The sequence below is a fragment of the Gossypium hirsutum genome, chromosome A06, assembly GCF_007990345.1.
Source record: "Gossypium hirsutum isolate 1008001.06 chromosome A06, Gossypium_hirsutum_v2.1, whole genome shotgun sequence".
NCBI classification, from domain to species: domain Eukaryota; kingdom Viridiplantae; phylum Streptophyta; class Magnoliopsida; order Malvales; family Malvaceae; genus Gossypium; species Gossypium hirsutum.
In genome coordinates, this window is record NC_053429.1 from 122,905,061 (window position 1) to 122,919,209 (window position 14,149).

At 30.7% G+C, this 14,149-nt stretch overlaps 1 protein-coding gene across 5 annotated transcripts; it reads left to right on the top strand.

Annotated features, from left to right (window-relative positions):
- LOC107944109 (uncharacterized) lies at positions 1–13,939 on the top strand. Of its 5 annotated transcripts, none has more exons than XR_005928891.1 (8): positions 33–584; positions 692–759; positions 1,664–1,741; positions 4,744–4,783; positions 12,106–12,246; positions 12,334–12,578; positions 12,659–12,859; positions 13,098–13,939. XR_005928891.1 is itself a non-coding variant. In XM_041116148.1 (6 exons), exons 4-6 carry the CDS (start codon positions 12,111–12,113, stop codon positions 12,746–12,748), a joined length of 471 nt encoding a protein of 156 aa, XP_040972082.1. In that variant the 5' UTR covers positions 34–584; positions 692–759; positions 1,664–1,741; positions 12,106–12,110; the 3' UTR covers positions 12,749–13,199. The 5 variants fall into 5 exon arrangements, 1 of the variants encoding a protein (XP_040972082.1); XR_005928890.1 differs by lacking the exon at positions 4,744–4,783 and having other exon boundaries at positions 33–415; positions 514–584; positions 13,098–13,199; XR_005928892.1 differs by lacking the exon at positions 4,744–4,783 and having other exon boundaries at positions 1–584; positions 13,098–13,199.
- The last annotated feature ends 210 nt before the right edge of the window (positions 13,940–14,149 follow it).

Here is a 14,149-nt window from a genome sequence, read left to right on the forward strand (position 1 = left end):
GTTCAAAACTTCATCGTTTAACACATTACTTTTATCCCTCTTTACTTTTCCGTCATTTAGGCTACAGCCATTTCCCTCATTTTCCCCAGTTCTATTTCCCCATTCTTCCTCATCCTAAATCCCTAAATCCCTAACCAATTTTCCCCAATTTGAAATCCCGAAGATTCACCCCTCCCACCGGCCTTCCAGTCAATTCCCTGTAATCCCATTTTCCCCGTTTTTCCCCTGTTCTATCACCCATTCCCGAATTTAACATCCCAAATCCCTAACGATTTTTCCCCGATTTGAAATCCATAAGATTCACCCCTCCCACCGACCTTCCAGTCAAAACCCCATAATCCCATCTATAGAAAATCGAATTAAGAAAGGGCAAGGGTTTCAGAAGTTGGGTTTCGGGTTGAAGAAAACAGTTGAAGTTAAGTATTTACCGATATTTTGTATTAGTATTAGTTTTGGTTGTTGATTTAGCTATTTTTTGGTTGCCTTCATTAATTTGTTTTTGTCTTTTTACAGAGAAAAGTCTCGCAGAGGCTGCAAGAGTTAGGGTAAAAAACCAGATAAAATTCTATTACTTTTGGATGATAGTAAGCTTCGATTTATTGTGTGGTTTTATTGGGTTCTATTAATTTGCATTTGCGTATAATTGTTTGATTGGGTTCTATTAATTTGTGGTTTGATTGGCGTTTTACAGAGAAAAGTCTTACAGAGCAAGAGTTAGGGTAAAATACCCCGATAGAATTCCATTACTGTTGGACGACGGTAAGCTTCAATTTTTTGTTGTTTGCAGTTCGAGACATGAAATTAACCTTTGGTAATAATTGGTGGAATTAATCTTGGGAATTAACCATTCTATTTAAATAGATATAATTTTAACATATTCGTATGCATGTTGATAAATTATGTTCGATGCTATAGCTTTTTGGCTACTCTGTACTACTGTAAAATATTTTAGTAGTGTTATTTTAGGCATGCATTACCTGGTCCAGTAAGATAAATAACCTGAAACTACCCACTTTATGTTTGAAATGTATTTACTAGGATTACTTTAGCTGCATTCTTTTAGAGAAATAATAGGGTAGAGTATGGCATGACAGAGTGCCTGTTCCATAACAACTTTGAGAGGAAGAATCAATCCCGATCAAGTTAAACCAGCTTGTTATAACCAGCTAGTTAAACCAGCTAGTTATAACACATTTTTTGAGAGTTGAACCTTAACATGAAAGTTCCATTATATAAAAGTAAAAAAGGTAGTACTTAGATCATATTCTTTAATGATTCCAGAAAGAAAGGTCCAAAGGGATATTCTGCTAGTGACTTGTGTGATAAGAAGAATATACTGCTCTCCAATACATATTTTTGGTTTTCAGTTAACAAAATTTAATATGGAATATGGGTAAGGTTGATTTTGATATCACTAGATGTAGTTTAATGTGTAGATTTCTTTAAGATTTTATTATGGTTGACATTTTTTTTATTTTGGTTGACATTTTTTTATTTTTGAGTTTTGTTCAGTTTGTAAAATCTAAATTTATGAATATGTTTTGGTTATTTATAATTTTTAATTCTCTTATTATCAATCTAACAAAGTTGTTTTTCTTGTTGTGGTGCTTACTTTGTCAAATGTTTGTCTAACAGTTACCTCTGGTATGTGATTCTGTAACAGGCAGATGTTCAACAGCTATAGTCGAGTAGAATAAAGCTAACTCAACTTGAACAAGAACTTCAGAGAGCACGATCTCAGGTTATTATTTTTTCTTTATTATATTGATTACGATTTATATATATATTTATATATATTTCTTTCTTCCGTTGTTCTATCTGTTTCAATCGACCCGACTTTGGACTTCTCATATATTTGCTTCTCTACCCTTGATCATTTTCATAACCGAGTTTTGCTTCTATGGGCTTTAAATTACAGAGCATTTTATGCAGAATTTGATTTTTTGTTTTTGTTTTTATATTTATTTAGCTAAATAAATAATTATGAAAATATTTCTTTTACATCGATAGATCTTTTATATTTCATTCTTTTATATAATGCATGTAAAAGTTGGAATTAAGACAACTGTTTTAAATATTTGTTTTCTGTAAATCAACTTTCAATCTTTCAATTCATATTAATATAGATAATATTTTGATGGTAAAAAAAATATAATATTTTATGTCGTTATGATAGAAATATAAACTAAATACAATTATATTGAAAACTTTAATAGAAATTAATAAAAGGTTTAAAAGCGGATTAGTTATATTGTAATGTTTTAGTAATTGGACCGGACATTAAATTGGTGAGCTTTAATCAATTGGTTGTGTTAATAATAATTTAAATATAAAATAAGTAATTTTAATATTAAATGAGTATTGAATATAACAAATATTAAATAAAGAATATTTTCGATTAAATAGTAGAAATTTTGCCTGTATCTCCCAGAATACGTATTAACTGGTAAAAAGAAACAATTTTCTAAGACCCCAAAAATGAAATCATTTAATATATGCCTTTGTTAATTAATGCTTCAGTAATCAATTTGATAGCAGTTCTTTTCCATCAAATTAACTCTTTCTTGTGTTATCTATTACAAATTAATTAAATAATATTATTTTGCCTTGAATAATAAAATGTTGTTTCTTTTGTTATCTATTACAAATCAAACTGTTTTATGAAAAACTAATTTAAATTAAAGAAACAAAGAAAATTGAATACCTCCTAAGTTATTCCACTCTAAATATAATTTATTTATATTTTGAATTATAAAATGCTATTTCTTTTCTCCCATCCCTCAAACCACTGCCAAATTGCAACACATTCCATTCTTTCTTACACTTTCATATATGTCTATTGTTTTAGTTTATTTATATTAAATAATAATATTTAATTTGTTTTTTTATATTCAATTAAAAATTATCACAAATAATTTGGATTAATTTATTTAAATATTATTTAATTAAAATAATTTTTTAAAGGGAAATAATATTTATCTTAATGTTAAATATATATCATATAATAATTTACAAAACTAACATAATACATAAATATATATCATATATTGTTGTAATTGTTGAGCATAGCACATATGAACAGGGTAGCTGGCTGATATTGTTGATCTATGTTAGTGATTTAGTAGCTCTTCTTAAATTTGAATCTCGATGATAATTAGACTGGAGGATGCCATTCTTGTAGTGAGGATCCTTTAAATATTTACCTTTTTTTAATAAATTTTGAACTAGAGTGAACTGGCAAAAGTGTTGTTAAGAAGCTGAGGGTGTTAGCGTAGCTCAACCAATTTAATAATTTAGGTTGATGCTATAATGCTATTGAAAGGCATATTTGAGTCAGATGCAGAGGGTATTATCAAAGGGGGGATTACTTACACTAAGTTAAATGCCAGAAGTTTTAAAAATACATTTGTTAAATTTACAATATTACTCCAGATACAGAAACAGATCTCCCTGCTGCTAAATTCTGTACATTTTGATTTAAGGATCCCCCAACAACGGAGTGAAGTAGCATGGTGGATAATAGGTCTGTATAAGATTTAACTTGGTAAATATTAGAAAGTGATGATACCCCTATATCTTTTAAATGACAGATTACTATTAGAAGCTCATTTACTTTGTTGAAGTGCATCTGTGTTCTACATATTTATCGGCCAACTAATTCATCCCAATATGGCACCAATTTGATATCTTTTGTTGTAATATTGAAGTACAGCATATAATTGTGTGCCATTTGCTCATTCAATAACATGCCTATCTGGATGGTGGCATCCTCTGATTGATCCTTCTAGGAAAAGAGTAAAATATATCCTTTTTTATAAATGTTGTTACCCTCAATCTGAAAGTGGTGTGATGTCTCTCACCAATTAGGTGATGTTTTAATATTTAATATTTAAGGTTCAAATTTGGTTTGGTTTACCTCGTTTTTTAATTTTATAATATATTATGTTTATTTTATTTTTATACACTAAGAAATTTATATCATATGAATATTAAACATAATATATTATAATGTAAAGATTAGAAAAATAATATGAACAAACTTAAATAGGCTTGAGTTTAACTATTTAAAACTGTGGATGGACACGTCAAAATTTGAAGTTCATATATTAAGCTGGACCAGGATTCGATAACTGTATATGATGTTGATGTCATGTATATTATGGTATGTGTGAGTTTCTTTGGGTTTGTATAACCTTTTTCTTTTTCTATTTGATAATACTAGGATATAGTCATACTATTCGGTGACATATTGTATATAGAATAAGAATGGGAGTGGTATTAATTCACTTGCCTATGACAAAGTGCTTCTCTTTTTTCTTCATGTTGAATTTTGTACATTTTGTACATACTTTATGATCCACATTAAATAATTAGTGCAAATTTAATTTATGAGTTTGAAATTGGCAACAACTCAGTAATATTACAGTAACCAAACAAGCAGAAACAAAGAAATTATCCAAAGGATTCATTAATTTATTTATGTATTTCATAATACATAAACAATAATATAAATTTGGTTTTTATCCTTAAATTAAATAATTTATAGCTTTTTGCTTTGGAAAATTCGTTAATGGATCATGTTTTTAATTCTTATTTAATTCTTGTTTATCCTTAGATTATTTTTTTATTTCATGGCTGTTTATTGTTTGCAAGTGTAATTTAATTTGCTAGAATTGACTCTTCCATCCAATTTATAATTTCTAAGAGTTATGTATATTTAATTTGCTAAATCTTTATTTCTAGGAGATTATATTTGGTATGTATTCCATGAGCTAATTACAAGGTAATTACAATTTCAAATAGGTATGTATATTTAATTTGTTAAATCTGTTTTTAACTTATTTTTTAATGGATCATTAATGGATCATGTTTTTAACTTATTTTTTTTTAATTTTCTTATGCGTTTTAAAAAGCGCCGCTAAAAGTTTTAGTGGTGCTTAAAAGCGCCGCTAAAGGCTAAAAAAAGTGCCGCTAAAAGTCTATTTTCTTGTAGTGTATCGAGCTCATTTACTATTGAATATTTATTACCATGTAGCTTGCTTGTCCATTAAAATTACAACAATAGCTGACCTTCTCTCTAACCTTTTTTTAAATATTTTAAAGATTCAAAGTATATAGGCTGGAAACCTGACGGGTTGCCTTATATCGAGCTGTAAGATATAATGGATCCTCCCTAGGTGTAACAATGCCACGTATGATGAATCTTAAAAAATTCAAAAAGACTTGAAAAAAGTTCTATCGAGCTCATTTACTATTGAATATTTATTACCATGTAGCTTGCTTGTCCATTAAAATTACAACAATAGCTGACCTTCTCTCCAACCTTTTTTTAAATATTTTAGAGATTCCAAGTATATAGGCTGGAAACCTGACGGGTTGCCTTATATCGAGCTGTAAGATATAATGGATTCTCCCTAGGTGTAACAACGCCACGTATGATGAATCTTAAAAAATAACTTACATAACTCACATAACTTACATAATTTACATAACTCACATAACGTACATAACAACTTACGAAACTTAGCTAATACATGTAGTGTAATCTAATAATTTCCTTAAAAGCATATAGTTTAAAGTTCAAATTTCATAACTTACATAATCTACATAACTTACATAAAACATAAAAATATATCATATCAAGACTTACATAATAAACAACTTACCTGTGTAATTTATTGTCAACTTTAGAATTCAAGAACTACGAAATGGATAGGAGTTGGATGAAATTGTCAAGGGTAAGCAACGCCTATCGAAATGGAGTACAAACTTTTCTGAATTTTGCATTTCAAAATGCAAGCCAAGAGAATATGATTCTTTACCCGTGTAAGAAGTGTGGCAACATCAATTGGCATACTCGTGAAGTTGTCTACGAACATCTAATTGTTGATGGCTTTATTCGGGGGTATAAAAAATGGATTTTCCATGGAGAGTGTACATCTAGTGGAACTTCTTCAATGATTAATCCGACTTATCCTGATACTGATTACCATCAGTATGTTAGACAAGATGACATGGAAGGTATGTTGCGGGATGCATTTAATATGCACAGTCATGGTGAGTAATCGTTTCCACCTGACTTTATTGCATCCAATGATTGTAATATTGGTGGAAATGTTTTTGGTGAAACGGGAACAAGTGCACCTTATGAGGAGCCAAATGAAGAAGCGGCGAAGTTCTACAATTTACTTAATGAAATGAACGAAGAACTTTACGAGGGATCAAAATATTTGAAATTGTCCTTCTGCATTCGTTTATTTCACTTAAAATGTTTGGCAGGGTGGACTGGAAATTCTTTTACAATGCTGTTAGAGTTTCTGAGAGAGATGTTTCCTTTTGCAAAAATCCCCCATTCTTGTCAAGATATGAAGAGACTAATAAAAGATTTGGGCCTTGGGTACGATAAAATTCATAGTTGTCCAAATGACTGCATGTTGTACTAGGGTGATCAGAAGAACCAACAGTGTTGTAATGTTTGCGGCAAGACTCGTTGGATGAATGGGAATACAGAAGATGTGAATGCGGATGAAGGTGGGGCACAGTTAAGAAAGAAGCCAGTCAAGGTTTTGCGATACTTTCCCCTAATACCAAGACTTCAAAGGCTTTTCATGTCGTCAAAGACGGCCGAATCTATAAGGTGGCATAATGATCAACGGACCGATGATGGATTATTAAGACATCCTGCGGATTCTTTAGCTTGGAAATCATTTGACATGAAATTTTCAAGCTTTGCAAGCGATCCTCGAAATGTGAGGCTTGGGCTAGCAGCTGACGGCTTTAATCCATTTAAAATCATGAGTACTTCGTACAGTACTTGGCCTGTGGTGCTTGTTCCTTACAATTTGCCTTCATGGATTTGCATGAAGCAATCTTCGTTTATTTTATCAATCATTATTCCTGAAGAGAAAGGTCCCGGAAATGATATTGACATCTATTTGCAGCCATTTATTAAAGAGTTAAAACAATTATGGTCGGGTGTTAAGACATATGATGTATTAAGAAAAGAGAATTTTTATTTACGTGCAGCTTTATTGTGGACAATTAATGATTTCCCGGCTTATGCTAATTTATCGGGTTGGAGTACTAAAGGACGTTATACTTGTCCTTGTTGTGCTGCGCAAACTTGTTCGAAGTGGTTGTACAATGGGAAGAAGTTCTCTTACAAGGGCCATCGTCGGTGGTTAGATGGAAATCATAAATTTAGATTTCAGAGGACTCTATTTGACGGTACTGAAGAGTACAGAGGAGCTCCTCAGCAGACCGTTGGATCTGAAATCTTGTTTATGTTAAAAGATATCAACTTCAGTTATGGGAAGATGAATCAACCACCTAACACGCAATCAAAGAGAAGATCAATGGATGAATCCGATGATGAATCTGACGAAGAGGATGATCCTAATGAGGCAGACTTATGGAAAAAAGAAGTATTTTTTTTGAGTTGCCTTATTGAGAGCATAATATTTTACGCCACAATCTTGATGTTATGCATATTGAGAAGAATGTCTGCGAAAACATAATTGGGACAATTTTGAATGTCGATGGAAAATCAAAAGACAATCTTCAGAGTCGACTTGATTTAGTTGACATGAGAATTCAGCGTGATCTTCATCCTCAAGTACTTCCGAATGGGAAATATCGGTTGCCGCCTTCTATTTTTTCAATGTCAAAGGAAGAGAAAGAGGTGTTTTGTATGGTGTTGAAGGATATAAAGGTCCCAGATGCATATGCGTCAAATATATCTCGATGTGTGAGTCTTAAAGATCGAAGATTATATTCATTAAAATCACATGATTACCACATCTTGATGCAAGATTTACTCCCAGTTGCTTTATGGTACTGCATGTCAAAAAATGTGACGTCTTGTATAATTGAACTATCCAATATAATGAAAGCTATTTGTGGCAAAGTTTTGGATGTTGAAGAACTTAAGAAAGTACAGGATCGAGCTGCTTTGACTTTATGCAATTTGGAGAAGATCTTTCCACCTTCCTTCTTCACTATTATGGTGCACTTGGTAATCCATCTCCCTCACGAAGCAATACTTGGTGGATCGGTTTTTTATCGATGGATGTATCCAATAGAAAGGTGCTAATTTATTTGTCAAATATTTATTTATTCGTGTCTATACATTTAGTTACAACTTTTGATAAATATTGTATATCGTGTTTAGGTTCTTAAGCAAATTGAAATCTTATTGTCGCAATAAGCGTTATCCAGAAGGATCAATTGCTGAAGGCTACTTGGCAGAGGAGTGCATGGCATTCTGTTCTAGATATTTAGAAGATGTTGAAACACGATTGAATAGACCAAATAGAAATGCTGGGCTCAATGATCATAACTTTGTCGAAACTTATTTATTCCAAAGTTATGAGGAACCAATCGGCAAAGCTGAAATTGCAGAATTAGATGATATATCATGGATACAAGCACATCGATATGTACTTTTTCACCACGATTTAGTTGAACCGTTACGCAAGTAAGTTCTAAAATTTCCTCACATAGTCGTCGTTTTGATTTGTTGATCTTCTAACCAATTACACTTGTTTTTAACATAGTGAGTACAAACAAATTTTGAGATCTCGTGCACGTTCTCGAAGATTGCAACATCGAGAGATTAATAAGTTATTCACAGAATCTTTTCATGAATGGTTAAGTCAAACGGTATGTAACTAAAGTTAATAAGTTACATATAATCCTGAAATTTAGTTAATTATTCAATTTACTTTCGATTCAATAGGTTTGGAGTGGAAAGGACGTCAATGAAGAAGTTAAATGGCTTTCCCAAGGTCCGAACAGAATAATAAAAAGATATAGTGCCTTCCTCATCAATGGATACAGATTTCATACAAAGTATCGTGAGAGAATGAGGAGAACTCAAAATTGTGGAGTTGTTAATTATTCAATTACAAGTTATGCTAGTGCTAGGGACAGTAATCCGGTTAAGGGTAATGTGGAGTATTACGGACTTCTTACCGACATTATTGAGTTGGATTACTATGGCAGATGGAAAGTTGTCTTATTTCGGTGTGATTAGGCTGATGTTAATACTGCTCGAGGAATTAAAGATCAATTTGGTTTTACAATGTTGAATTTCTCTCGCTTGATTCACACTTGACAACAATTGATGGACAAGTCATATGTATTTTCCTCTCAAGTGAAACAAGTTTTTTATTCGAAAGATCCAACTGATGAGGGTTGGTATGTTGTACTCCAGAACACCTCTAGAGACTTGTTTGACATGGGTAATGGAAGTAGAGATGACATCGTCGAAAGATCAGAAACATTACCTTTTACAGAACAAAACTTAGATGAAAATATCCCTAGTACTAGTACACAACATCAATGGGTTCGACATGATGTGGATGAAGATATTTACGAATAATGATGTAGTAAGATTTGTAACATTCCTTCACCCTAAACCGTCACCGGATTAAGGTTACAGAGCATTATCGGACATATTGGACAACTTAGAAATAATTCATAAATAAATAACATTCATAGCATAGTTTAACTTTTAAGTCTTTATAATAGACCCTCGAGGCCCAAAATACGTATTAGGAGTGGAACGAATTTTTTTTTTCAAAATTTCGGCAGTATTTCTGCTTATTTTGTATAAAACCCCCTGCAAGTTCAAACCAAAAACAACCAATACCATATATACTATATAAAATTTTGTACCATTTCATTAGTATAAACATTAAAAATACTAATTACCATTTTTTTTTACAACAAAAGTCTTGTAACATTCTGATGTGATCAAAATAACACCTTTGTACATGCCACTTTTAATTCAAAATATGGTACCTACTTATGAAGCTCTTGAGGATGTGATGAGATGAGAGATCTTCTAGTCGACGCTACCTCTTCGAGTCTAACTGTACCTACGCGTTAAAATTAAACGCGTTAAGCCGGTGAAGGCTTAGTAAGCACTACAAGAATAAATAGGCAAATAAATCCCATTTAAAATATTATAATCCATTTTGATCAATATATATTTATATGCATATAAGTTTCTTTAGTTGTATCTTATATTAACAAAATTTAATTTATTATTATATAAGTTATAAAACTTACCTTAGTACATTGATAATTCGCTTTGGTTCACAACTTATAACTTTAGCCCAAAGTAGACTTAATAGAACACACTGGATATACGGAACAAATACAGAAGTGCATTATTATGCACAAACGAACAGAGAGCACTAAAGTGCTATACAGAGAGCACAGATGTGCTAAACAGAGAGCACTTAACGTGCTAATAATAGAACGGAGAGCACTAATGTGCTAATAATCAGAGAGCGCGCTAGAGTTCCTTAATGGCATGCCACTAATATCCTAGTAGTTCTAAATTCATCTACTTGGGCATTAAAACTGAATTTCATACATTTAAATACTTTACATAAATATCTCGAAAAAGATTTTTCATTTCTTCATCATTACAATTTAGTGCATATTACACAATTCACAAATATCTCATCTTTTTCACACATATACTTTTGTCACAACATTATTACTTAATGTTCAAACAATATAATTTCTTATATTCTCCAATTATAATTTTCTTTTCAAATTTCATAATTCCATAATCTATTATTATTATTTATTTACTTATAAATTGAAATATATACATATATATTACAATTTTATTTCTAAATAATTCTATACTACAATATAAACATCTAAATAAAATTAAAAAAAATCTTGTAGTACTTACAACAAAAAGATTGAAATGATGTCTTCCTTCACTCCTTAGCCTTCTCTTTTCCTTTTTCTTCAATTAGGTCCTCTCCTTTCTTTTCTTTCTCTTCAATTTCATATAAAACATATAACATTTATATGTTAGAGAAAATAATTAAATGACTTTCCTATGCTATTAAAAAAATAAACATGTATGATATAATAAATTCATCATTTCTTACATTAACTTACATTTCAATTTATTCCATAACTAAAATTATTTCCATTTCTATTACAATCTATGCTTTATTTTTATTTAAATTCTACTTATAACTTAGTTTAACTCCCCAATTTTCACTAATAAACCCCAATTTCAAACTTCTTATAATTTACTCCTTATTGCAATCTATTTCACAATTCAATCTTTTTTTCTCAATTCTAATTTGAATTTTTCATAAGTTCAATCTCTAATTTATCCATAAATTCAGCAATAGCTATATAAAAAAAATCTAATAACTCTCAAAATTTCAACATATACCTAATAGTATTTTGTTCTAGGATCATAAAAACTCAATAATTACAAGAAAATGAATTAAATTGACTTACCAAATTGAATTTGAACCCTTGAAATCCCAAATTTTCTTTTTTTCTTTTTCTTTCTCCCTTTTTCTCTATTTCGTCCCTGCTATTCTGTTTGTTTGTTTTTTCTATTCTGTTTCTTTACTTTTCTTATGTTTTATATATTATATTATATTATATATAATAATATATAATATATTATATATTAATACTTAAATATTAAGTTAATATAATATATAATATATAATATATATTTTTATATAAAAAATATCTTAGATTTTTTTTTTCTTTCAACATTAAACCGCCTCATTTAATAATAATGGCATATTTACCTATTTAGTCCTTTTTATTTTCTTTAATCTATAATTAAACTTTCACACTTATTTCAATCTAATCCTTTTTCCTAATTACTTCTAATTAAGTCAAATTCACCTAATCAAAACCTAATTAGACACACAACTAGCTTCGTAAATATTTGTAATAAATATTTACGAATTCGATTTATCGGAACGGAGTCCCAAGAATGCATTTTTTTCTTTCTTTTCTCTTTTTAGCAATTTAACTATATAATCAATAAAATTTTCCTATCAAAATTTTCATGCAGTATTCCTATCGTAATATAGACTATGCCACAATATTAAAATAAATTTTCTTTCTAGATTGGATTTGTGGTCACGAAACCACTATTCCGATTTTACTGAAAATGGGCCATTACAAGATTTTACAATTTTTTAATTATATGTAATATTATAATTTTAATCTGTCATATTATATAATTTAACTATTTTATATGTACTACTATTGTTGTAATTTGTTACTAAAACTTTAACTATTTTATGTGTATTGCAGGAAAAATGCGTAGAAGAAGATTACGAGATTTAAGTATTGTCCAGAATACTCCAATTTCGAAAGAAGAAAATAGTGAACAGCAGACAGTTGTTGGATCTTCGAATGTGCCGGAGACACTTGATGAGCCTGAAGAATTTCAAAGTAATGTTATGTTCATTTTACATGTGTTGACTTTTATTATTGAATTATTTGTCAATTTTAATATAATAATAGTATATCATTTTTCAGCTGAAAGTGGTGGGATGCGTAGAGTTCGAGGACGTACGCTGCTTAGAGATTTATATGACTTAGATCTTGTCGAGCGTGTTAAAGTAATTAGAAATACTCATGGTCAGCCTGTTGGATCTGAAGCTCGACTTTTAGCAGGCTATTTGGGCATTTTAGCACGAAATGCAAATATGTTGCCCATCAACTACGAATCATGGCATCACATGCCTGATAGTAACGAAAATCAAGCTCTCGCTAATATTAAGGTAACAAAATGTGAATGTAATTTATAATACTTTGGTTTAAGTTTCATTTATATTTACATTCTAAACTTATGTTTTTTTAGGAGAGATTTGCTTTAGAAGTCTCCGATGATTATATCAAGAAGGCATTAGGTAAAAGATGGAGAGACAATAAAAGCACTTTAAAGAAATAATATTTTAAGCAAGACATAAGCCTCAAGGAAAAATTGAGAAATGTCCCGCCGGGAATGCTGAGGTATCAATGGAAAGATGCGGTTAGATTTTGGAATTCAAAGAAAGGAGAGGTATTGCGTATTTTCAAACTCTTATATATAGTGTTTACTATATACGTAATAATAATTTTATTATGTAAGACCGTGAGCGAGTTGGAACAAGCAGCAGGCAAAAACAAAAATTCACGCACACGGCAGGGTCAAGAAGTTTTGCTTCTGTAGCTGAGGCCGATGTATTATGAATTTATTAATTCTTTCAAATATTAATAACTTTCTATTATTAAATAATATTTTTACTACTATATTGTAGGAAGTCAAATCCGGACAAAAAGTTGGACGCCTTCAACTTTTTGAGATTACGCATAGGAAGAAAGATGGATCTCCTATGACATCCAAAGCTGGAGAAATTATGGTATATTTACTTAATAATATTTGATTTATTCTAAATATTTATAATCTTTAATTATAATTGTTTAATTCAATTCATCATTAGTAGTTTTAAATAATGTTAAGTTATGTTGCATTCCTTTTTATTATATATTTCGTTTCTAACTTTTTAATTAATTTTTTAGGAGAAACTAAAGGAGAAGAAGGCGGAATATGAAGCGATTGCTTCGAGTGATAGTTCTGTTAATCTTGAGAACATTGATAATAGAATTATCACTGAAGTTTTGGGTCCTGAAAGGTACGATTGGGTTCGATTTCAAGGATCTGGTATTACCCCGACCCAATATTTTGGATCCGGCTCCCAGCAATACATGCCTTCCGGAAGTCAAGCTCAAGCTGAAGTTCAGAGGTTAAGAGACCAGATAGCTCAGATGCAAGCGAATACGGTTGAGCAAATTGCCAAGGTTCAATGAAAATATAAAGAACTCCAGCAACAACTTAGAGCGGAGGCAACAGAGAGGGAGGCAGCGGCTGCAGCGAAAGAGGCAGAGGCACGAGCGATGGTAGCAGAGTAGAGCAAAAAGTACGATGACCTTCAGCTACAGCTTTAGCAGATGATGCATATGTTTCAGCAATCGCAAAAGCCGCCATCTTAGACATTAGTTTTCTTATTGTGAGAATGTTTTTAAGTTTTGTCACGTTTAACATTATTGTAAGAATATTTTAAATTATACTTTATTTATTAATTATACCATATAACTTTAGTTAAATTTGAAGTATCATTTAGAATTCATGTTTTTGGTTGTATTTTTTATGTTAAATTTGCTGTTTTTGGTTGCATTTTATACTATATTTGTTGTATTTGGTTGGATTTTAATGCAGGAAGAGCTGGATATTGGTGAAAAAAAATATTACAAATCTGCCAAAATTAGTGGCGTTTGTGGGAAAAACGCCACTAAAAGCCATGACTTTTAG